The following is a 25,072-nucleotide window of genomic DNA, read 5'->3' on the forward strand; positions in this document are numbered from 1 at the left end:
TTACATAATTATGGTGTTTCTATTTATTTTATTTTTTTTAAATTGGTCTTAATATTTTTAAATGCGCAAACATTTTGTTGTTTTATACCAAAAAATAATTGTTAAATAAATAAACAAATAAATAAATAAATAAATAAATAAATATTATAAATTCTGTTTGGTCCAAAAGGAACTTTCATAATTATAGTGTTCCTACTTTTTTTTTTTTTTTAATTGGTCTTAATATTTTTAAATGCGCAAACATTTTATTGTTTTATACCAAAAAATAATTGTTAAATAAATAGCTAAATAATTAAATAAATAAATATTATAAATTCTGTTTGGTCCAAAAGGAACTTTCATAATTATAGTGTTCCTACTTTTTTTTTTTTTTTTAATTGGTCTTAATATTTTTAAATGTGCAAACATTTTCTTGTTTTGTACCAAAAAAATATTGTTAAATAGATAAATAAATAAATAAACAATGTGTACAAAAAAAATATTGTTTGAATAATTGTGATTTTAGTTATTGCCAAAATGATCGTGATTATTATTATTTTTCCCATAATGGAGGAGCCCTGTTTGTCAAAAAAATAAAAAAAGAGAAAAGGGTCTTGGAAAACAAAAATCATCATAGCAGACCTGCGATTTTAATGAGGACAAGCGGTATAGGAATGGATGGATGTCTGCCAGTGATATAAACAAACAGGAGGATATAGTGATAGGAAGTAGTGACCGCGACTCATATCTAGCGCCATGCTTTTTGGCACTGCAAATCTTCTGTTGGTGCCCAAACAGAAAGGTGGAAATATGTGTGTTGGGCTTTCCTCTTAAAATTCAAAATGTCAAAAAAACAAGCCAGTTGGAACGAGACAACAAATGTGGAGGACAACAAGGGTCTCCTGTATTTTCATCTGAGGGGACAGCGAGGGCATCAAAACAACTGTGTTTATTTTTGTCAATTCTGTGGCTTGCACTAGCGGAAACAGAGGAGAGAGTGTGGAAAAAAATCAAGCACCCGCAAAGACGATAAAATCTAAATTTTTACTCTTGGAGGCAGCAGTTCATACACTACACTGAGTGGATATGGACTCCATAATATGGAGCATGGACACAGTTGAGTCAGGACTTTCGTCGGGAGCTGGTTCAAGTCAAGGGCAGTTAATATGAAAATTAGCCAAATAGTGATGGAACAGTGTCTCGCTCATACACACTGTTTGGGAAATAGAAACTGATAAAAAAAAAATTGACTATAATAGCAGCAGAGGACCTTGAAAACCACATGGATCATATTACTCGCATTTTTGGGTGCATTCTGGCAACTCAAACAAATCCTTGATTAATTCAGGTACCATCATTTAGACAGCTAACATATAACGTAAAACAGCGAAGACTCACAGGCTAACATCAAAATAAAGGCTTACCAAATAATACTTTTGACGCCAATGCAATAGCCTTAGTAGACTTTTATTTTGAAGTTGGTTCATGTGCTGGCATGACGGCTAGCTTGACTTGCCTTTTCGACATATCTTCACCTTATGCCATTTTTATTGCCATTATTTTGTTGCTAACAACATCAACAATGCCATCCCGAAATCACATTCAATCGCTAATTTAGGATAAGAAGAAGCCCTAGTCAATTACACTGTCATTGTATGATACGGCACAATTCTGACATTTGTGACCAGCAGCTAGCTTGCTAGCCGCTAGCAACGAGTGGCGGGCTGACCACAGCAGTCCGACGGCTGTTGCTTTTTGTTTTCTTTCATTTCATCTTTTTCAATGACGTGGACAGTCGAGTTTGGAATTCACTCATTCCTGTTTAAAGGAAGAGAATGTGCCTTAAATTGCACATTGGGGTCTTCGTCATTTAATGGTCTCTGTGTAAAATAAGAAAGTATGCTTTCTTATATTGCACTTTGAAGATTTGTGCTTGAAATGTAAACGGCCATATTTGACATTTTGAGTTGATTTTATTTATTTATTTATCTATTTTAATTGAATGTAGTTTGTAAATAAATGAAGACATTCTTTTTATACTGTTTTTTTTTTTCTTGCTGATCCAAAAAACAATCCATGCTTCAAATCTGTGATCTGATCCATCTGTGAGGTTTTTTTTATCCGTTGGCCCGCTAATATTTACTGTACTTTCCAATTGTGTTATCATAAGTTAGTATTGGTATACTATTTGCGACAACAAACGTACTTGTTTGCATAATTTCACACTTGATAAGTGGGCAGGCCCTCCAGGGACCCAAACTATTTGTATACATGCAATTAAAAAGCACATTTTGTCGAATGTGCCCCCTTTAATGCTTGAGAAAAATGGGCCTTTGACTCTGCAATGCAACTTTTGTCTACCGAGGTTCCTCATTACTTCAGAGAAACCTAAGAAGTTCCCACAGCTCATTAAAAAAAAGTATTAATCAGAGCTCGGGCGAGGACAAAGCCGGCGATCAGCTCGGGTGACTGGCAGTTATGGGAGCAGGCGAGGGAAACGAGTGGAACAACGGCCTTCAAATGGCGTCTTTGTTTCCACGTCCGGGAAGTCTGTTCGCAGTTCATCCAGCTGCACGGCGCTCAATGAGGTGACTTTTGCCTGATTGAAAATCAATGAGGTAGAAGGCTTACCTGACTGATACCACCTTGAAAAGAAAGAAAAACGCCCGGGGAGGACCGCGCTCGTCTTCGAGCGGCGGGGACATTTCCTTTCACTTAAACGTGGCGATCGGCCAGCCGGCAAGCGACGTAATAGGCTGCGAGCGATTGGCGAGCCACTTACCGATGTTCTCGGCGGGCACTTTGACGATGGACGGCTCGATGAGGTTCTCGGCGAAGACGAAGGCCCCTTCCTCCAGCGTATCCAGCATCATGGTGGCGACGTGCGTCTGCTCCGTGGAATTCATGTCCCGCCACGATTTGAGAGCCTCGGGCTTCAGGAGATTGTTCACCGTGTCCACGATGGCCTGTAACCATGGAGACGCGCCAAATGTCAGCCACGCGCATTTCCCGCCGTGGAGGCGTCGGGATTTAATAACAAAACGAGGGAGGGAGGGAGGGACGATAAAAAGGGCATGCATGGCCGACAGTGACAACAGCTGATATATCGACAAAATTATGACCCGAGTCGTGATGGCGGTCACAGGGGAGGGGAACTCAACTGCTCAGCATTCCGCTGAAAGAAAACAAAAATGAAGCGTCTTTTTCCCTCTCTCTTTGACTTTATTGAATAATAATCATGACAAAATGCTGGAGGGAGAACACCAACCCCCCCTCAAATGTTTTTCCACGCTAGCCCAAAAATCCCTGCGAACAATATCCTCGTGCCCGTCATGACCTTGAAAGCTATTTCTCCCGCAAGGAAGACGGGCATTATCGTCAAATCCGTGTCCGGAGTGGCAGTCTGAGAGGCAAAAACGGTGGAAAGATATCGTCTTGTTTTCAATGTCAATCCTTTCATTTCCTGCTTTGTGATAAGCTGCAAGTAAGCTAAACATTCCACACAAGTATCATATGTTGATAAAACAACGTTGACCCAGGCAGATCTGGTTCAGGGCTATTTCTATTGTGCAAGGCGGTGTTTATCATGGATAGCAGGTGATAAGATCGAGAACATAGTTTATATGATGTAATAGAGCACACTGCTGTTTTTTTTTTTCATTTTTATTTTGTGGATTTCTAACATTTGTGTTCATTTCTATTGCACATTGGCAGTTATCAGGAATAAGCACAATCATGTTTATAAAACACAAACTGAGTAAACTTTTGTAATGACTGTGGACCTATTATTGCTGCTCATTCTGTTGATTTCTATTGTGCAGCCTATGTGTGACGAGTGTACTGCAGACTTTTGTTTGACTCTGGATTATTTGTAATTTCTATTATGCAAGGTGACGATTGCCATGAGTAACTGGCAACACATATATTTCAACTGTGGACTACTCGTAATTCTGTGTATTTTTATTTTATTTTATTTTTTTTAAGATGTTTATTTCTATCGTGCAAGGTGTCAATTACCATGAAAAACTGTCAAAAGAAATCAAATATGGCATGCACATTGCGGATCCACTTTTTTTTTTTTTTTTTTTATTTTTTACTTGAGTCTGGGGCTAGGCTGTTCCTTCTAACTAGTCAATTTATTTCTATTGTGCAATGTGTCAGTAATCATGAGTAAATATCAAAATGAGAGATCACATTGATTATGAGATATTGTGAGCGAGCGTGCCGTGGACTTTATGGATTATTTCTCGTTATGTATATATATCTATTGTGCAAGGTGGCGGTTACCATGAATAACTTGCAAGACATGAGATGATATGGTTTTTTTAAATGTTGCATACATTGTAAACGAACTGTAGACTCTTTTGTTGTAATTATGTGGATTATTATTAAAAGCTATTTCTATTTTGCAAGGTGTCAATTATCACGATTAAATGTCAAGAGATGCATGCACTGAGCATGTTGAGGCCTTTTTTATTTATTCTGTGGATTATTTCTAGCCATTCAGTTTAATGTTATTGTGCAAGGTGTCAGTAATCTTTAATAAATGTCAAAATGAGTGATCGTATTGTTTACATGATAGGAGCCATCATATTAATTAAGCATGTAGTGAGTTTATTTTTATTTTATTTTTTACTGTGCAGATTATTTATTGCCGTATCTATTTCTGTTATGTTCTTATTTATGTGTTTTTTGTGTTGTTATGAATAGCTTTCAAGCAGGGATGAGCGAGCGTTAATACCATGTATCAATTTCAAAGGACTCGTGAAGGATGCCGATACCAGCTATCGATACTGCTACACTGTGGCCGTTTAACACATTGGTGAAACATAATGTGCGTCAGAAAGAAAGAAAGGTCTTTGGTCACAATTAACTTTCATTGTGCTAATTGAATTTTTATTGTTTAAGCACTAGTAGGATCAGTAGTTTGTATCATATCGGCCAGTACTCGGTCTAAAAAAAGTGGTATCAAACATTCCTACTTTCAAGGTATGCTCACATTACAGTGATTTTATGACACGTCTACGTTGCATTTAATACTCCTCACTGGCATTAAGACACTTAAAAAAAAAATCCAACATGGAAGGCGCGATGAAGGCGAGCGCCAATTTAACCTTAGGTGTCATTAGTCCCAGCGTGCGCATCACAATAATGGTAATTAACCGCAACCAGCCCCTGCTCGTAGTGCCAATTAGTCATTGCTCTGATTATGCAAAACACTTAAATGACCACAGACAGTCGCATCCGTTTTCCCGGAATAATGAGGCGGCCCATCGAACAAAAGTCGCCGCTAATGATGAATGATTAACTAGGACTGTATCGGAATATTCAGGATTGGAATGACCTTGTCTGAGCTCATCGTGTGCAGTTGCGTGCGTGCGTGCGTGTGTAGGGGAGTCAGGGTTGATTACAGGGTTAGAGACGAGGCGCATTTGCAACGTGCATCCTTCTAGTAATGAGCCACCCTCAAGAGAAACTGAAGCTTTCTTTTTAAACATAGTGAACATGCCACAAATAAATCAAACATGATTTCTCGAAAACTTGGTGTGTTAATTTCAGATTAATACACAAGTTTACAGCATTTTAGGAGACTACAAATTGCATTACAAAGCATTACAAATTGACCCGTGTCCCATTTGAGGTCCCAATCCTAAATTTGGGAAACTTTACATTATATTATAGTAGGAGGAATGGGTTCGCAAGTTGGTCCTTGTTTTTGTTTTATTTTTTTGATGTGATGATGATTTTGGTCGGTACTACCGAGCACTGATTAACATGAAATCAAACAGTACCGTGTTTCGGTTCCATAGCGAACAAGTAATGAAAATAAATAAATAAACACTAAAACAAATATTTATCTTCATCCTATGTATTGCAAACAACTTTGGTTCACACTTTGTATTTTCTAATAATTTATTGTTTGTATTATTTATGCTTTTCTACTACTTATTTTTAACTCTTTGGGTCACTTGTTTTAAGTTAATGAAAAACTTCACTGGAAATGGTCAACTTTGTGAAACAATTCCCAGAATAAGAACAGAAATGGTATGTTGCTTTTCAAGGAAATACTGGGGTGTATGTGTGGTGACATTAAAGAAGGAAAAAAAAAAACATATAGCTTGGTTTGAAGGTTACTGTTCAGTTTACATTGAGTACTATTTAGGGAGCAAAATGCTAAACCAGAACAGATTTAAAAATGGAAATCCTTTTTTAATTTATTTGCATTTATTTGCGCAGCAGCAAGAGAAGATCGTGGGCAGAATTTAAGAATTTACTACCATAGTTTTAGTGTTTGTGTCATTTGATTGGGTTCTAATTATGTCAGATGTGTAACATTTGGCTTTTATCACCATGGTAACAAAAAAACAAAAAAACAAAAAAAATCAGAAATCCATTATAAACCAAGAACCCCTGAAGTTTGTCTTCTTTTTCGGGCGCTAAACCATGCAGAAAACTGCAAATATAATCTGTTTACTGAACTGTTATGCTATCAAAAACACTACAAACGGAATTTTGTATTGCCTTTGGCTCCATCTGAAGAGCCCACGAGAGGCTGCTTAAACGCACGTTGGAAGTTGTGTCATCACCGCGCTTGTTTTTTTTTCCTCCTTCTTCCATGCGGCACTGATATCCATATTTGCGTTATGCCATTTCAAATCACTCAAGTTTGACGTACCGCCAAAAGCGTCCCGCTAGCCGCAACTTCTGCTAACTGCGCTGTATTTGTTTACAGACGAGACCTGTGGATCCACGGTGAGGCGGTTACCGGTACATTTCTTTACATTGCATGTAAAATATGCAGAGACTATTGATGTTTTTAAGAGGAGGCTCAAGACTCACCTTTTTGAATGATCTCTTTTCTTTATAACCCCTTTTATTTATTTAGCTATTTTAGTTTATATTGTCTTTTCACTTTGTTTTTGCCTTTTATTCTGTTTTCTTCTTCTAGTGTTTAACTGCTTTTTTTTTTAGTGTTTAAATGTTTTTATTTGGTAGTTACTCCGTTTTTAGCTCCAGTTGTTGCTTCATGGGGGAGCCTCCACACTGGGAGGGATGGCTGCGGGCGGGAGGTTGTCTCGGGGGCCCCTTGGCCCCGGTGACTGTGGGCCGGCAGTCTCTGGGATGGCCTTCCTCCCTGTGGTGGTTGGCAGTCATCCCTCTCAGTGTGGATGGACTCCTCCTAGGTGCTTTTCCTCACAGGGTTCTTCTGTGCCCCGCCATGTTGTTTGTGTGTGTCTGTGGGTACGATCATTACGGAAGGGGTTGGCTTTTTAAAAAAATGTTTTTATTGTATTATGGATGTTTTAATTTTTCTCTGGGATGGCCTTCTTCCCTGTGGTGGTTGGCAGTCATCCCTCTCAGTGTGGATGAACTCCTCCTAGGTGCTTTTCCTCACAGGGTTCTTCTGTGCCCCGCCATGTTGTTTGTGTGTGTCTGTGGGTACGATCATTACGGAAGGGGTTGGCTTTTTAAAAAAAATGTTTTTATTGTATTATGGATGTTTTAATTTTTCTCTGGGATGGCCTTCTTCCCTGTGGTGGTTGGCAGTCATCCCTCTCAGTGTGGATGAACTCCTCCTAGGTGCCTTTCCTCACAGGGTTCTTCTGTGCCCCGCGATGTTGTTTGTGTGTCTGTGGGTACGATCATTACAGAAGGGGTTTTCTTTTTCTTTTTATTGTATTATGGATGTTTTAATCTTTCAGCACTTTGAGTTGCATTTGAATGTATGAAAGGTGCTATATAAATAAAGTTAGATTTGAATAATACCTCCAGAACTTTCACAACACTGCGCTCGTGTTATCCCCGTAAGCCTCCCCAAGGAACAAGAAAAAGTTAAGTCAGGTGGGTGAAATGAAATTGAATTCATTTCTTTCTCTCTTTTTTTTAAACAGAAACATGCTAAATGGGCTCAGAAATTAATAATTAATCCCAGAGATAAAACACCATTGGAACAGGAGGAGAATTTTTCATTTTATTTGACGGTATAAGGTGAGCATGGGGAGATGAGATGAATTGTATAATGTAAGCAAGTGAAAAGTGAAGTACAATGCCACTTTGATCACACTTGTGGCTGACAGGGAGGTGCAATTACCGAGCGTGGGAAGGCAATTATTCACGCGACGTATAGAGAGTCGAGAAGAGCGAAGAAGACGCTGAGAAAGGAACTGTTAGAATGCGTGTGTGCGTGCGTGCGAGGACAAATGAAAGAAAGCTGCCGTGACAGCGCAGAGGAGGACAAAGATGGAGCGATATTGACATTTGCAGATGGAACGAGTTCACGGGGAGGCAGCCAAGCACATAGAGTGTAAAACAACCAGGGAACATTACATAGTTAGACATGTTGGATGCATGCTGCAAAATAAGCGGTAAGGGATCATGTTAAAAAGACAATAAAAACATCATGTAAAAGCTCTCTGATTGTACCTTCATGTACGCCCTGCACGTCTTCTCTCGCTTTTGAAGCTTTTCCCCACCCCCACCCCACACAAACACACAAACAAAAGAAAGATGACAGTGAGAAACAGGAAGTGCCAATTCAGGCCACTTACCATAAATTACAAGCGCTAATGAGAAGAAGAGGGGAGGAAAAAGAAAGTCTTAAGGGATCATCTGAAAACGATGCGACACCTCTTCACGCCAAGATGTGAAGAAAGGAGGGGAAATGGCTGAGGTTTGGATGCGGGACGCTCCCCGTTTGGGAGGCTTTAACATACGCCAGCCAGAGGATGATAAACAATGTGCCATGTGATCATTTGTCCCTTCTGCCAAGGAGAGAATAATACACTACAAACTCCTTTGTGGCTCTCTCGGCGCTTGAACGACTCCCCTGTTTTTCCCCCAACTGAGTCAAATCACATCCGACTGCACTCTCACACAGGAAGAGGAAACACAAGATAAAAACCTTCGTTTTGAGTTTAAGGTCTAAAAGTCCGCTGGCACACGATGAATTCTGCAAAATCAGCATACTGGGAAAAACGCGGGCAATATATTCTAAGCAGAATGAGAATAATCGAGCTAAGAAGAACAAAATTGCAGGAATTATGTATTATGTCCTGGTCTCAGTGGCCATGAATATGTAGATTAACTATCGTTTTTAAAGTGAAAAAATTTAGCATTTAAGTAGGATGTGGACGATATTTCATGGTTATAAGTATCTGCCAAGAAAATCCTGATGACTATAAACTTAAATAAATATATGCGGTTAAATGAAAATGCAACAAAGCCTGTTTACTAAAAAATGCATGTTTGTAGATAAGAACAATTTGTCTCACTAGGTACTTCCAGTTGTTTATGACACTGTGCATGAGGTACCTGCCTTGTTTTTATAAACCACTTGTAGGTCTTTGGTCCTTTAAGGCCCATTCAGAAATAAATACAAGGGTATGAATTATTATTTGATCGGGGAAAAAGTTTCAGTATGATACAGATATGCAACTGAACAAAATTATATATGTTAAAAAAAAATCTGAATAAAATGTATTTAAAATAAAAATAAAATAAAATAAAATAAAATGAGGAAAATAAATAAAAGCCGTTGGTATAGTTTAGGAATAAATGGGAAAACTGAAAATGAGACAAATATGGAATAGTTTGCTAAATTATATTTACTTTTGTTATTAACTCATTGGCTCCCAAAAACGTATAAATATGTTTTATTTTAAATATTACCATGCTCCCAAAGACAAATGTATACGTTTTTATGTTGTTTTTTTGCATGCTAGAGTTTATAGAAAGCTTTGATGCAGCCTCTGAACTGAAGAGAATGGTTGAAGCAATGGTAGTTATTACAAAAACGGCCATCAGGCGGCAGCAGAGTATAAGAGATCAACCTGGGCCATGTTGCAAAAAGCTCCTTTTCCCCTTTGTTTGAAACAGATTTGTGAATAATGATGAAACTTTGCTATATTCTAATCCTAATTGCTGCATCATAGAAACAGATAGAAATGTACTTTTTTTTCCTGACGAAAGAAGAGACTCTAATCTTTCTTTTGGTAGGTTCCATGTTTTGATAGCAATAGGACACAATATTCTGTGGGCCTTGCAAAATCAGTCAAAATCCAGTAAAACAATGAAAAATGTGCTGGGAGTGAATGAGTTAATGAAACAAAAGTAATAGTAAAGTCTTTTAATTAACATTTCAAATTAATATAGTTGGATTATTAATCATAATGTAGCAATATCAATAAACAGTTTACTTTTCATTCATTTTACCACAACAAAGCATTTTCTTGCTGATTGGCTCAGAGAGATCACATGTTGTAATTCCTTGCATTGAGGGATTTGGTGGCCATTTTGGGTCACTTTTTTCCCCCCCACATTTTAAATTTCTTTATTCACATTTCAGTTGTTCATATTTTGAGATGTTTGGTGGCCATTTTAGGTCACTTTTGTATAACTTAATATGGTTTTAATTGTTAAAAGTGAGATCTTTGGAATCCATCCTAGCAAACAAATAATAGTCGTTAAATAATACAATAACCAACTTATAGTAGTTAATAATAATGAAATTTCAAGTTACCAATATGGTTCTTGTCACTATAAAGTGCATCCCACCTGCTCTTGTGACAAAATTAGAAGACGCCCACTTGCTGCCATCCAGCAAACAAATGGGCGTCGCTGGGTGCAAAACATTTTGTTTACAGATTAAACGCCGTCTGAATAACAATGCGCATCTTCACAACCGTCAATCATCTCGCCATGTGGCGGAGGTGGAGGAACATCACGGGCGCTCGCTGAACGTTTGATGCCGAGCGCGTCTGAGGCTCGGCATCATTCATTCAGCGGATGTTTTTAAAATAGAGGTGTGTTGTTTATATTCCCAGTGGATTGAGCGTAACAGCAGCAGACCAACAGGCATCTATTTTGGGTCAATTTCAAGCAATTAAATAAGGATGCTTGAATTACAATCCAAGTTAGGCTGGGTTCTCATGCCTCGGGCGTCCATTTTGAGCCACTTTCATGTAACTAAATGCGGTCCCTTGCACTATAACGAGCTGGGCTAAATTACATGGCTTCACTGCGTTTTCGTGTGGCGTCTGTTTTGGGTCACTTTTATGTCACCAAACGTGGTTCTGCTGCCTTAAATAAGGCGTTGGGGCGTCCATTTTGGTGTAATCAATCAGCCAAATACGGGTCCTAATAGTGAGCCCCACTGGCATTCAATTTGGGTCAATTTTATGGAACCAAGTATGTTTCCACATGGTGTTTGGTGTTCATTTTAGGTCATTCTTGCAATCACACAGTTTTAATGCCTAACAGTGAAATCTATTGGCGTCCATTTTGGCTCAATTCTCTGTTGCAAAATACTTTATGTTATCTTGCTTTAATTGGGCTGGGAGAAAACATATGGTGATTGGTGTCCGTTTTGGATCAAATCTATGTAACCAAATATGGTTCCATGCACTATAAGACTGCCTACTAGTAAGGCTTGTCAAGACTATCGGTGACCCAGCATCTTGGATCGCCAACAGCAACCACACTAGAACAAATAGCTTAATGTGCGTATGCGATAGTGCACGTTTGTAACAACACGATAAAATATGAAAAAAAAAAAATCATAGATTATTGATGCATTTTAAAGTAACTAAGTACATTTTAATCCTATAAGATGAACATTTTACTTTTGACCTCATTACATTATAGTGAGTCTGCATTGTTGCACTTTACAGTAAGTCTGCGGTGTGTGTGTTTTAAATTACCCCCCTGCCTCACCCACCCTCAAAATCTGTCCTATGATATTGGCCACACATTGTTCTAAAGACAATAAAAATACTGCAGACTAAACGTAAATTATAACAATGAAGACTCACTAGGAATGTAATGGGGTCAAAAGTAAAACGTTCGTCTTTAAAACCTGTAGAATTCAAATAGTTTCGTTATAATGCATCAAGAATCTAAGATTTTTTTTTCCAATCTTGTATCATGTTTTTACGAAAGCGCACTATCACGCAGGCATATAAAGGTATTTTAGTTGATTTTGTATTTTGTTCTAGTAAAGTTGCCGTAGTTGGCGATCCAAGATGGCGGGATCTTCTTTGCAGGCGCGTCACCGATCGTGCCGGGTCACCGATACAGTCTTGACAAGGCTTTCAGTTCCTTAGTGAAACGTTTGGCATCCATTTTGGGACAATTTTTGCCTCATATGATGCTAATATAAAAGGCTGAGAGATCGCACGGCCTTGAGCATAGCGTTTGACTAAATTTACCAGAAATTATTCCTTGTGTTGTGAATAACTACAAAAAAATCACATGGCTCTGTTGCCTAATGCTGGATTCACACCAAAAGTGTGTGGAGGCGGTTCGGCGGCTCGTTTGCATTGTAGTCAATGGAGTTCGCGCAGCAGCGAAAATCCGCACATTTGTGACGAAAATCTGCACACTCACACATTCGCCAAAGTTAAAAAAATAGAATTTTTTTTTCGCATTTTGCCTCGAGGCAGCCAATCGGCTTCGAGTATGGGCTACGTCACACACAGCGTCCTCTCTATTGTCACCGCGAGCGCAACAACACGGCCAGCCGGGACAGAATGGTGAGCAAAGAAGTAGCATTCAAGGGTTGGTAAGTCTGTTTACTTGCTAATGAACTGTACTGAGGTAGCAGCAGCGTTTATCAGCCATGCCAAAGCTATTTTTAACGCAACTGTCGGCCGCCAGGTTGTCACTAAATAAGCGAAAGTGCCATCACGCACTTCAAAAAAGGAGAAAATAGTGCCACGGCTGTTTAGTCCCAGGAAAGAAGTGGAAGTAGTCGGCGGCGTTCACTTTTTGTTGACTCGCTAAAGTGCTCCACGGTCCTTGGTCACCAAGGGACACGCCTCCTACGCTCCGGAGCTCACGAAAGCACGAATGAGCGGTAATCGTTCAAAAAAACTCGGTGAATACGCTCGCGAAGGAAGCGTTCCAGTTCGCCTTTTCGGTTTTGGTGAGAACACAGCATTAGAGTGTGCCATCCATTTTGGCTCACTTTCATACAACCAAGTATGGTTCTACGGCCTTACAGTGGGGAATTTGGACCCTCATTTTGAGTCAATTTCAACACTTTCATGTAGGCGACAATAAAGGGTTAGGAGAAATCACATGGTTTTAATGGTGACACATTTGCTTTCCATTTTGACCCATGTTGCCATATATGGTCTCTTATAGCTATAAAGGGTATGAGAAATCACATGACCAATGCTTTCATTCCATTTTGAGTTGCTTTTATGCAACCAAACACGGTTCTAATGCTTATAATGTGTTTGTCATGAATTTCACTCTTGTAGCAGAAGACTCAGCATCCGTTGCTCTGCCTCTCACAGCCTACGCTGTTCTTCTTCAAGTGTGTGCTAATATGTAAAACAAGGGCACGCGCCGCCTTGTGTTTGGATTTATCGCCCGGCGTCCTGCCGTTGAGCCCCGCTGTGGTAAGACGAGATGCTCACAATGGGCCATAAAAAGGATAACACGTCACAGTACCTTGTTGAAGCTGCGTCCTGCCGAGTCCTTCTCGCTGGGCCGGAGCTCCTGCAGCTGAGCGTCCAGGATGTCCACCAGCTGCTCCATCAGGCGCACAGAGGAACTGACGTCGCCGGCGAACACGGGGCCCCGCGTGTTGAATGCCAGCTCGTTGGCAAGGTTGGCCGCGTTCTCGCCGCTTCGGATCTGGACGTGCCGGCGCGGCGCACGGGGTGGCAGAGGGTGGGAGGGGAGGAGGGAGGTCGAGGGGGGCAGAGTTTAATGCTATTAGCGGGGACGCTCGAGTGAGTTGCCACAGTGTGTTTGTGCTGAATGTGTACCAACAAAAATAAAAGGTCTCCCACATGTGTAGTTGGATAATAAAGTACATTGGATATGAAAAAATAAATAATAAATAAACATCACACATTGGAATTATAATGCCTCTCAATTGTGGAATTTTACATTTTTTTAAAAATATGTTAATCCCTCAAAATTCTTGAATAAGAAGGGATTAAGCATAAAGCATAAAAAAAACAAGCCAAAAAACAAAACAAAAAAAACAAATAAAATAAAATAAAAATATTTGAGGGGTAAAAAATATTTGAATACTATTCCATGGTCCACTGCAACACCAATTGGGTATGTTTAGTATCTGGTTTATCACAACAACCCAGAACCAACTGTTACTTTGTTTGAGTAAACCATGACTAATAGTTGTTAACGAGCAAGAGCTGACTGTTGTTTAACTTATGTTTTAATAACTAACTTTTAATAACAATGAATTCAAACGAAGTGGCAGTTTATTACGACAAAGTAGGGCTGTGCAATTAATTGAAATTCAATTACAATTTCAAATATTACACTCCACAATTACAAAATCAGCATAATCGTTAAAAAATGATTGCTAATTTTTTTAGTTGTTTAAATGTATACATTTGCACTTAAAAAAAAAAAAAAAAAGTAAAATAACTAATTTAATAAATTTTGTTTCATCAAAAAGTAACTTGCATAATTCAATGAATTTTATTTCTCTTAATATTTATTTATTTATTTACGTTTAAACATGTTTTTGTTTTGTACAAAAAACTAAATTATCGTCCTACTGCACAGTGCACATGCTGCACTACAACTTCAAGTTTTTGCCAAATAAATAAATAAATATATATTACTATAAATATATATTATGATAAATTTTGTTTGGTCCAAAATGGGCGTACATAATTATAGTGTTTCTATTTTTTTTAATTGGGCTTAATAGTTTTAATTGCTTAAACATTATCTTTTTTTTTTTTTTTTTTTTTTAACTAAAAAATGAAGATTGTTTTAATAATCGTGATTTCAATTATTGCCAAAATAATCATGATTATTATTTTTCCCATAATCGAGCAGCCCTATGACAAAGTAACAAAAATGTCCATAGTTTATTAAAACAAAGTAACAATGGTCAGCCTTGGTGTATAACAATAAAGTAACACCAATCAGCACTCGGCCCTGATTTATTACAGCAAAGGAATCCGAGGATACTTTTTCCCATCCAAATATGTCCTCTCCAGTGGAATAAAACGAAAAATTCCCAGGCAATTAAAAGTGTTTGTTGTTGCTCCAAGTGAGCTTTGAAGCTGTCGTCAGCTTCCCGATTTATTTTGCATCTGCTAAACTCTCAGTAACATGAAAAGAAGCTGGAGTCAGAAATGTTTCAAAGATACAAATTGATTTTTATGAGTCGCTATACTTTTTTTTTCCCCCCCTCGCTCTTTCCTTAAATCCGACACATAGTATGGGACGGGAGCGCGCTTCCTATTTGATGTGTTTGCCGAAATGTTTCCTGACAGCACCCAGGTCCTCTGTTTGAACTCGCTTACGTTTGGGAGGTGTTTTTCCCACTGTGGCTTCCATCAGATGCTTTGTGCATTGTTTTGTCGAAAATCAAAGCGGACAAATCACTGAAGAAATAAGCTGTCGGGCTTTGATTGTCACCGCCTCGACTCCAGACAGCCACGCTCGTTTGTAGCTAGCGAGAGCGCTAATTTATTGTCCTCAGATGTTTGTAAAGATGGTGGCCCTTAAGGGTCGAAAATACTATTTTTAGTGTTGGCATCCCAAAGTATGAAGTATCAAAGTAAGTTTAGAGTCTTGTTTAAGATTTAACACCAATAGAAACAATAACACGGGTTGGGACAGATTATCAATATATGATACATATCTCAATATATTTCAAAGTGAAATTCAGTTCGGTTTGCTGCACTTGCATCTTTCGAATCTGAAATGATTTTCCGATTCAAACCGTTTTTACACTCCAAATATATATAAATTTTTTTGTGAATAATTGAGTCAAACAAATTAGGTTAGGGTCGGATGTTGTTAATTTGCTATAATAAACCTGGGCAGATTTTTATTGCTTTGCTTTAATAAACTAAAAGCACAGCCAGTTGGTGTTGCTTTGTTTTAATAGACCAGAGTTGACTTAGTTTTTTTGTTTAAAAAAAAACTAGGTGTAATTGTTGCTGCCCTGCAATTGGCTGGCAACCAGTTCAGGGTATAGCCCGCCTACTGCCCGAAACCGGCTGGGATAGGCTCCAGCACCCCCGTGACCCTTGTGAGGAGTAAGTTAAGAAAATGGATGGATAGATGGTATTGTTGCTAATTTGTGTTAAAAACAAAACAAAACGGCGCTAGGGCTGATTTTTTTTAATTTTTTTTAACAAGACTGCTTTGAAATAAATATACACAAACCTATTGTATTATCAGAATATGGCTAAGCAAAAAATAATTTCAACCCTGCCCACCAAGGTTTAAACGACTTTGGTCGGACAAAAACATGTTAAGATGCTATTTCCAACGTTTTCTTTTTTTCACCATACATCCCTCTATTTTATTTTTAGCAGTGAAACATGTAATTATTTTACAGCAGTGGTGTCCAAACTACGGCCGGGGGGCCATTTGCGGCCCACCGTCCATTTTTCAGTGGCCCACGACATATGCTAAAAATGGCATTTGACTCAGTTCAAATAAAATAAACAAAACAAAAATGTTTGGATATGGTCAAAGTAAGAAGGGAGGTTATCGAAAAACAGGTGCCATTAAAGATTATTTTAGTTAACTAAAACTAATGAGAAAACTAAAACTAAAATTTAAAAAAAACAATAGTGTTACAGAAATAAAATAAAAACGAAAATGCTTTTTAAAAAACAAAAACTAACTGAAACTACATTTTATGTTTACAATCAGCATTTTTTTTCTTCTTCTTTTTTTTTTTTTTTTTTTTACCTTTTGTGCCACTTGAGTCACCCAGTGCGAAGTGCAGTTGCTGAGGTCCGGACCTTTGGCGCACCAGCTCCCTGCCACCGAGCACAGGAAGGAGGCGACGCCTGCGGTAGCACAGAGCAAACAACACGTTGGAGGGAGGCCAAAAAAGCCGCGCTCGGATATTCTCGCTTAGCTTTCATTCACACGCAAACACACTCACAGACACACACACTTCGCTGCAGGAAACTAAATGTTCATTTCCAAACATTGTTTAAGCCTAGGCAGCTTTGTATGGTAAGGGAAAATAATCATAGAGGGGGATTCTTGAAAACAGTCCGCTTAAAATAAAGCAAGGGGAGAAAACACCAACAGTTTCCCGTGAAAACACATTTTGAACACTTAAGTGTGGGAATAAAAACGCAAGATTACGGCTAATGAATGCCTATTCTCTGACAACAATGACAACACGTGTAGTCCTTTTCCCTTTTTAACCCTCATCAGTCAAAACGAGTCTCCATCCGGCTTTGATCCTGCACGTTTTAATTTGACAGTGCTGTCAGCGCGTGTGTGCGACGGGGTGCTAAGGTAACTTTGTACGCGGCTAACAATTGTCAGCACAGCCGCATAATGGCCATCAGCGCGCCAACGTTGCCGGCTTTGATGTGGGACACTTATAGCAACTGGAACTAATTCTTATCTAATATGACCGTGCGGATACACTCACGCAATTACGACTCCAAGATAGCAGAATTAATGGTGCTCATCACGAGGCGGCTGCTTCACTGTCCACACACTGGTGCGTTTTTCTGATTTACATTTTTCCCCATTGGAAAAACTGGACTGTAACGGGCTAGAAGTGTCGCCATCATAAAACCTTTATTAACCGAGGAGTAAGTAACACACTATGTTTTCTTCTTGAGAATCATTAGTGAGATTTTGGGCTGAGATATATTTAAAAAAAAAAAAAAAAAAAAAAAAAGATCTCAAAACCAAAGTAGCAATTTTGCCGTCTAAAACCTAATATTTGACTATGGTTTATTAAAAATACATTAGTAGGAACCACAACTGTGTCAGGCTGTCAGAATAAAATTTTATAGAGTCATTTTTGCCTATTTGAAAAGAACTCCGACGAATCCTGCCGGCCTATCTGTGGCACTCTCTTAGCTGCTAGCCACTAGCCGCTAACGCTGGGAACATTAGCTAAATTCTACAACGTCAGTGTAATTAATTGAGAAAAAAAAAATCTAGCGTCCTTAATTAGTAATTGAACAGGATTTCAGGATGACGTGTTGATGTTGGTAGCAACAGTTTGAGATGGCAATTTAAATTTATAGTGGGCTCAAATTACCTAACTTCCAGTTGGGAAAATACGTCAAGTCAAGTCCTTCTCACCATGTTGACAGCATGTTACAAAATAGCCAAAGACAAAAATGATTTTTAAAAAAAAGAAGAAGTTTTTTTCACCTATTCAAGTGCCTTTGAAAAGAATTCAGATGGGCGCTACCAGACCACCTGTACTCGTTTAGCTGCTCGCCAACTAGCCGCTAACGCCGGGAATATGTGCGGCATTCTACAATGTCATTGTAATTCATAATTTTTTTTTTAGCATCCTTAATTTGTTATTGAACATGATATCCGGGTGTTATGTTATGTTGATGTTGGTGCCTGTGACAGTTTAAGATAGCAATTATGGAACAATTTCTTAGCGGCTAGCTGCTTGCCACTAGCCGCTAACGCTGGGAGCATGCGACACATTCTACAATGCCAGCACTTTTTTTTTTCCAGCATCCTTAATTTGAGATTAAACATAATTTCAGGATGACGTGTTGATGGTGGTGGCAACAGTGTAAGATAGTAATTTAAACTTACAGTGGGCTCCAATTATCCAACTTACAGTTGGTAAGAATGAGTCAAGTCAGTTGGCCTTGTTACAAAAATCCCAAAAATAGCCAAAGACAAAAAGGGGGTGTATTAGAGGTGTATTTTTGCTAAAAATGTTGGTCAAATTCCAAATTGTAACATAAATAATGTCTCAGGTGTGTCAATGCTCAGTCTACACTATGAATAGAAAAGGCACAAAAATAGATTTAAGGGAGAAGAGCTCCCTCAGAGACTAACTGCAGCGTTAGTTAAACAAACACACGCAGTCTCACCTCTGGTGCCTTTGGGGCACGGCCTCTCCACGGTGGATCCCGTGTGGGTCTGGGGCCAGTCGATGGCCCGCCGCCGGGTCGCCTCGCAGAAGCGTCTGGGCGTGGGCGGCATCTCCGGCAATGTGGGCCGCGCCGTCGCCGAGCCTTGCGCGTCCTCGAACGGATCCCTGCCGTCCCTGGGGTCGGCTCCTCCGCCCGCTGACGGGTCATCTTGACCCTTTGCGGTGGGCGCATCTGTGGCCGCCATGACGGTGGTGGTTCTGGGCGGTGGGGAAGAGATGGGGAATTCGCCCACTGGTGCCACTAAAGCGAGGGAAACATGGAGTTGTTAGTGATGGGAAAGTAACTTTATTTACTCAATTGCAGATGGGGGAGGCATCTACTGAGATGAAGGTCTTTATTCCGACACATTTCTCGAGTTTTTGTTTTAATAAACCAGGAACTAATGGCATTTTGTTAAATCAAACTGTTGTTGCTTTGTTGTGATAAAACAAGGTCATGTTGTTACTTATTTTATATTTAACAACCTGGTAGTGTTAGTTTCACTCCCAGAAGTGTTAAAATAATTCCATGTATTATATTAGATTTTTCCTAAGTGCAAGAACATCAATTACACAAATCAAATTTCATCAAATTTACACTAGTAAAACTGGCCTCCATTTAAATCAGACAGTGTTAAAAATACTCTTTGGGGGTTAAATTGCCCGAAGCAATAGGCTCCAGCACCCCCGCGACCCTTGTGTGGAGCAAGCGGTTAAGAAAATGGATGGATGGGTTGAAATGAAATCTGAAAAATTTCACACCAAAATATTAACTAGTGTTGTTTCCGATACCGTTTTTTGGCCCCCGATACCGATTCCGATACCCAGCTTTGCAGTATCGGCCGATACCGATACCATACCGATACCTAAGTTTTTTTTTGTTTCTTTCTCAACATGAAAAAGCTGTCCTGCCATTGGTTCAGAGCATTCAAGGGCCAATAGGATATCTTAGATCGGCATGCAGTGAACCTGTCACATATTAGTGAATGTCGTGCACGAGCAGACACAAGATGTCACATCCAAAATCCTATATTTGTGTTGGAATTAATGGTATCGACATGTTACTTGTGAGTAGTCACCGATACCGATACCACTGTTTTAATGCAGTATCGGTATCGGAACAACACTAATATTAACACTCCAAATTTTTGCTCAGTGCACCAGGGCCAACTGGACTGTGATGTAATAAACCAGAGGGGATCTTGTTACTTTTTTTGTAAAATCAAATCATTCTCATTTACAACATTTGAATTCATTTCAGAGCGTTTATATGAATTTTGGTTAGTAACAGAGTTCAAATGTGCTCATCAGTTAAGTTTTAAATGTCTTTCACACTGCTGATTAAACTTCCTACTGATTTTTTAAATACTTTTCTTTGAAGGACGGTAAATGCCTTCCATCCATCATTTGACATTTTTTTTCCTTTGCACTCATAAATGAGACATTTTGACGCAAAAAAGTGAACGCTTTCCCAACAAGATTTGCTACCTTTAATTGATTAAATGTCAGCCGTGAAGACAAAGTGTGCTTACGTTTGTCTTTTTTTTTTTTTTTTATGTTGCTGACACTTGGTAGGTGAATGCTCTGCTCCAAACCACCCACGGCCCCCTCACTCCCAATCCAAAACAAACCTGAAACATCAGCAACAACATGATTACCCAGTATTGAGTCTGCAAAGTCAATCTATGCACTACTCGTGTACAGCACGCATGCTAAGGAGCTCGGTGTTTGTCGCACGGCGCAGGTGCTTCAAAAGGAGACGTTATCTCCCGCCGATCGCCTCGAGATAAACAGGAAATGAGAGCAGAAATCGGGTGGGAATAGGGTGGAAAGCAGCCGGATTGGCCAATATGAAGACAAGAGGCACGCGGATGGTCACTTGTCTCTTTTCTACCCACAATAAGCCGATTGTATTGGCAGATAAAAGCAGCTTTTCTACAATGAGGTCTGGCGACGGTGCTGCCTTCGAGTTCCCAGGGCGATTGTGTGAAAACGCAATATCATGCTATCTGACACTCCATTATCACACACATATCTCCATTTCCTGGGGGACCGGGCCCGCCGTCACATTCACACTAATCAGCCGGGCAGGGGAATATTTGCTTTTTCATTCAAAGTGAAATATATGAGTTTATTACACAAAGCCGATGTGTGGCGGCGGTAGCGGTCACGAGGCCACAGCTGTTGGCTGTGAGGAAAATAAATATAAAAGCCCCCGGACCACCCCATGGAGAGGCGCAATTGTGACATTTCCCCACAGCGACCTTTCTGCTTGGCGGGAGCTGTGGCTAATTACCTTACGCTCATTCAGTCATTGTGTGCGTGTCAGGCACACTCGTGCAGGTCGGCCCGGCTGAATGTGGCCGCCGTGAAAGCCTGTGTGCAGAGAGGGTGAGGGTTTGCGTGGTAAAAATCGTCAATTAGAACTGATGAGAGAGTAAAAGAAAGGCTCGGGTGAAACGAGGTGAGAGGAGTACTAATAAATGGCGTGACAAAAATGGCCAAACTTGTAAAGGATTTAACCGTACAATAGATAAAATAGGTCAACTCTAGTGCGTCTTACCCCAAATTTGCGTTTGTATTCGTTTACCATTTAAATCATGTCAAGTCATCTTTATTTATATAACGCTTTCAAACAGCCTTAGCTGTCACAAAGTGCTTGAAAGAAACAAAAGATAAAACAAACATACCATAAAACATTAACTCTTTGACCGTCAAAAACGTTTAATAACGTTTATTAAAATCGCGATGCATGCCGCCATAAACGTTAAGTGACATCAACTACTTTTTAGGGCCCGACAGCGACCGCTGCGAGGTCCCTCTTGTTTTTGTAAGAATTCTTCTTCTTCTTCTTCTTTATTCTCCGCAAACGATCGCATTTTTGAGGACCTAAACATTTACGAAAACTCACCAAACTTTGCAATCTCTTCGGGCCCGGCGAAAAATTTGATATTATGTTGTTGTCATAACAACGCAACTCTATAGCGCCCCCTAGTTTTTTTTTTTTTTTTTTTAATATATCAGTGGTCAGTGCAACGTCCAAGGGCAGTGCAGCCGGGTCAATGAGTTGTGGAATAAAAAAAAATAAAAAAAATAACTATGGCCAGCAGATGGCAGCAGTAGCTGCTCGGGCCCTAACTAGAGCTGCGAAATCCAATGAAACATGAAGCAATCTGGTGAAATAGAACATTTTCAAGGCTGACGTGAATGATCAAAGCCTTTGTAACATTAAACCTAATTTGACGGAGCGTCACTAAACAAAAAATATTAGTATAAAAGTCATTGTTGTGGAGCAAATGTATCTTTTCTTTTCAATTTTCGCTCAATGTCACTCAAATGACCTATTTTCAAATGGTGATTACTAAAAAACGGAATAAGGTAGAAACATACTTTTTTTCTAATGAAAGAATGGAATGCGATCTTTCATGTGGTACCCATGTTGTTTATGTAGCAAAAAAAAAACCCACAATATAATAATTTTTGCTTCGAAAAATTTGTTAAAATGCTCAAAATCCGCTGGCATTGGGGGTTGTTTTGTAATAACGTGTGGCAGTAAAAGAGTTAACAGCGATACGATCACAACAAACCAACATTAACCAACAATCTCAAATCAATTTGAATGGGTTATTAATTGCACCGAAAACCACATCATAGATCATTACATCGCATCACATCATTTTGCATAAGCATGTATGTGTAACCCCCTCATGGGTCTGGTCAAGTCAGGTTCCCAGTCTTAACCTGACCTGTGTCGATTTGAGCCCAAGTCACACAGTGACTTAAATCTACAGCTCTAGTTACTAACAAGCTGAATTGAAACATGATCCAAATAAAGCAGTGATGAATACACAAAAATCGCTGCTGGTTGACAGAGAATCCAATTAGAGATGTCAAAATCAATGAATTAATCGACAATCGATTATCAAATTAATCGACAACCTTTTTAATAATTGGGTAATCGTGTGGAGCCATTTTTGAAATTGTAAAATTCTCCAAATCCTATAATTTTAGCATCACGACAGTAATTGTTCACTTATTTCTGTAGTCATTCATGAAAGAAGACTGATTATCTTCTGTGTTTAATAAAAATAAGAAATTTTCAGACATCTGTTTTTACTTAGTGTAACATATTACAACATCAATCCCCTTTTTTTTAAATCACTATACAGATATGAAGTACCAAATAACCACTAATCACTGATTATTAAACAGTAGTCACGGAAAAAATGCTTTTGTAATACTTTAATGCCAAATTAAAATGAATCGGATTAGTCGATGAATCACATAATGTGCTTTTACACAAGTAAATTATTATTATTGAGTTGCCTTGTGTATGAAATAACATGAAACAAATAATCTTGTCTTGCCTTAATCAAGTGAATAATCAATAGATAAAAATATTACATAGTGACAGCACTAAATCCAATGTTTCCACCAAAGGGATACAATAATACCGTACCAAAGATACCGAGAAATCCTGCTCACTTGTAATGATTCGCAAAGAAAACATTCCTGGTAGAGGTAAGAGAAAAGCGTAACCATGTTGATTCAACACAGGATTTTGGGGGGCCAATTTATAAAAGAATGTTTTTACAACAAAGCAGGTGAAAACTGTGGTTTTTGTCGTCCGTTTCCACGACAACAATGTTTCAGTGCAAGTTGAGATCTCAGCTTACTGTAACCAACAGCGCAAATTCCAACAAGATCCAAATGAAACTGACATGTTCCCCCAAAAAATTGTCAGCGGTGGACGGCTGAATGTGAATCCAATGTTACTAGTGGGATATAATAATAGCATACAATTTTCCCTAGAAATGCTGCTAATTTTTAATAAGAAAGAAAACATCCTGGGGAGCGGTAAGAAGAAAGTGCAACCTTGTTTCTGTCATGTTGCTGGGCTCTCAGTGTGTTTTCCTTGTCTCACAGTGCCTGATTAATGAGAGGGGCGTGTCCCCTGCACCACACCTGCAGGGCATCACCTATTAGGCCTTCATAAGGACTGGGACTCCTTGCAGCCACTGTCGGGTTGCTGCTCCGTCTGCTCACAGCCATCGTCTAGTGTTTCTACTGTTTTTCGCCTTCGCTAATTATTATTATAGTCCAAGATTCTCGATTTTCATCTACGTGTTTTGCTACGTCTCTTTTTGTTCCCACTTTTATGTGGTGTGTTTCATAGCTATAGTAATTTGTTGCTTTCTTGTGTTTGCGGTTTGTAGCCTTCAGGTCTTTTTGTGTTGTGTTAATTTCCCTCCTTGCAATTTGCAAGCACCTTTTGTTAACCTTTTCCTGGCTGTGTCCAGCGCTTTATGTTCATATTCACGTGTTTTGGTGAATAAAACCTCTCGCTTACTCCTCTGTGTTCTGTGATTCTGGGATCCACTCTCCGGTCGCACCGGAACCTTAACAGTTTCAACACAGCAATGCAGGAGTCAGTTTAAAAAAAGAAAATTGCACCATTTTGGTCATCGTTTCCTTGACAAGAGTGTTTTGGCTAATGTTGTGATCTTCAATTCTGTTACTAAGGTACTTAAATTTGAATGCAATCCAAACAAAAGTGTGACCATTGCACAAACAATGTAGGCAGTGGATGGCCGACAGTGAAGCCAAAGCACTCCCAAGGTCTTCACCAAAAACATCCATTATACGATAAACAATTGAGCAGAATCCTGCTCACTATAATGAAACCATCCCTGGTGGAGGTAACAAAGTGTAACCATGCCAATTCTACATAGGTCAATGTATATTAAAGACTGAAGAAGGTTGAAAACGGGCAACAGTGTTTCTCTGCAAATTGATCGCCAGCTATTTGCCTTGTTGCGCACAAAACATGCTTAGCCATTTTTGCATGACCCTTTGAATAGTTACCAGTGTCATGTGTTGAATTATTCCAACATTCCAGATTTTACTGTTATTGTGTCAATCCACCCTAACGCACTCATTTGCACTTATTTCACTCCGTTTTCCTGTCTGTCGAGTCATTTTTCCATTTGTGCAAGCCAAGCAGAAGTCCGCATCCTCTCCATGAGCGAGCTAATGATTGAGATGAGTGAGCGTGCCGCATGCAGCTCCACAATATGTCAATACTTGGCATTCTTTTACCTCCCCGGCAGACGCAAGCGGCAGGCTGCCTCGCGCGTGTATAACCGTACGAGCCCGACAGCTGCCCAATGCTATTTACGGCGCAGATCGATTGGTCCTCCAAAATGGTTTTTATTT

The 25,072-nt window shown here is 39.3% G+C and overlaps 1 protein-coding gene across 9 annotated transcripts in view; it reads right to left on the reverse strand.

The window, feature by feature from the left end:
* adgrl2b.1 (adhesion G protein-coupled receptor L2b, tandem duplicate 1) overlaps window positions 1-25,072 on the reverse strand; it is a 180,868-nt gene that overhangs the window by 39,319 nt on the left and 116,477 nt on the right. For 5 of the 9 annotated variants that reach the window (XM_077518953.1, XM_077518939.1, XM_077518930.1 and 2 more), the window contains 5 exons: window positions 18,816-19,118; window positions 16,684-16,784; window positions 13,435-13,620; window positions 8,404-8,442; window positions 2,762-2,945 (listed from right to left, as the gene is read on the reverse strand). In XM_077518953.1, coding sequence (XP_077375079.1) covers window positions 2,762-2,945; window positions 8,404-8,442; window positions 13,435-13,620; window positions 16,684-16,784; window positions 18,816-19,118 — 813 coding nt within the window. The remainder of the gene's footprint in view (window positions 1-2,761; window positions 2,946-8,403; window positions 8,443-13,434; window positions 13,621-16,683; window positions 16,785-18,815; window positions 19,119-25,072) is intronic. The other 4 variants (XM_077518999.1, XM_077518962.1, XM_077518990.1 and 1 more) reach the window with 1 other exon arrangement.

This window comes from Festucalex cinctus, chromosome 1 (genome assembly GCF_051991245.1).
Source record: "Festucalex cinctus isolate MCC-2025b chromosome 1, RoL_Fcin_1.0, whole genome shotgun sequence".
NCBI classification, from domain to species: Eukaryota; Metazoa; Chordata; class Actinopteri; order Syngnathiformes; family Syngnathidae; genus Festucalex; species Festucalex cinctus.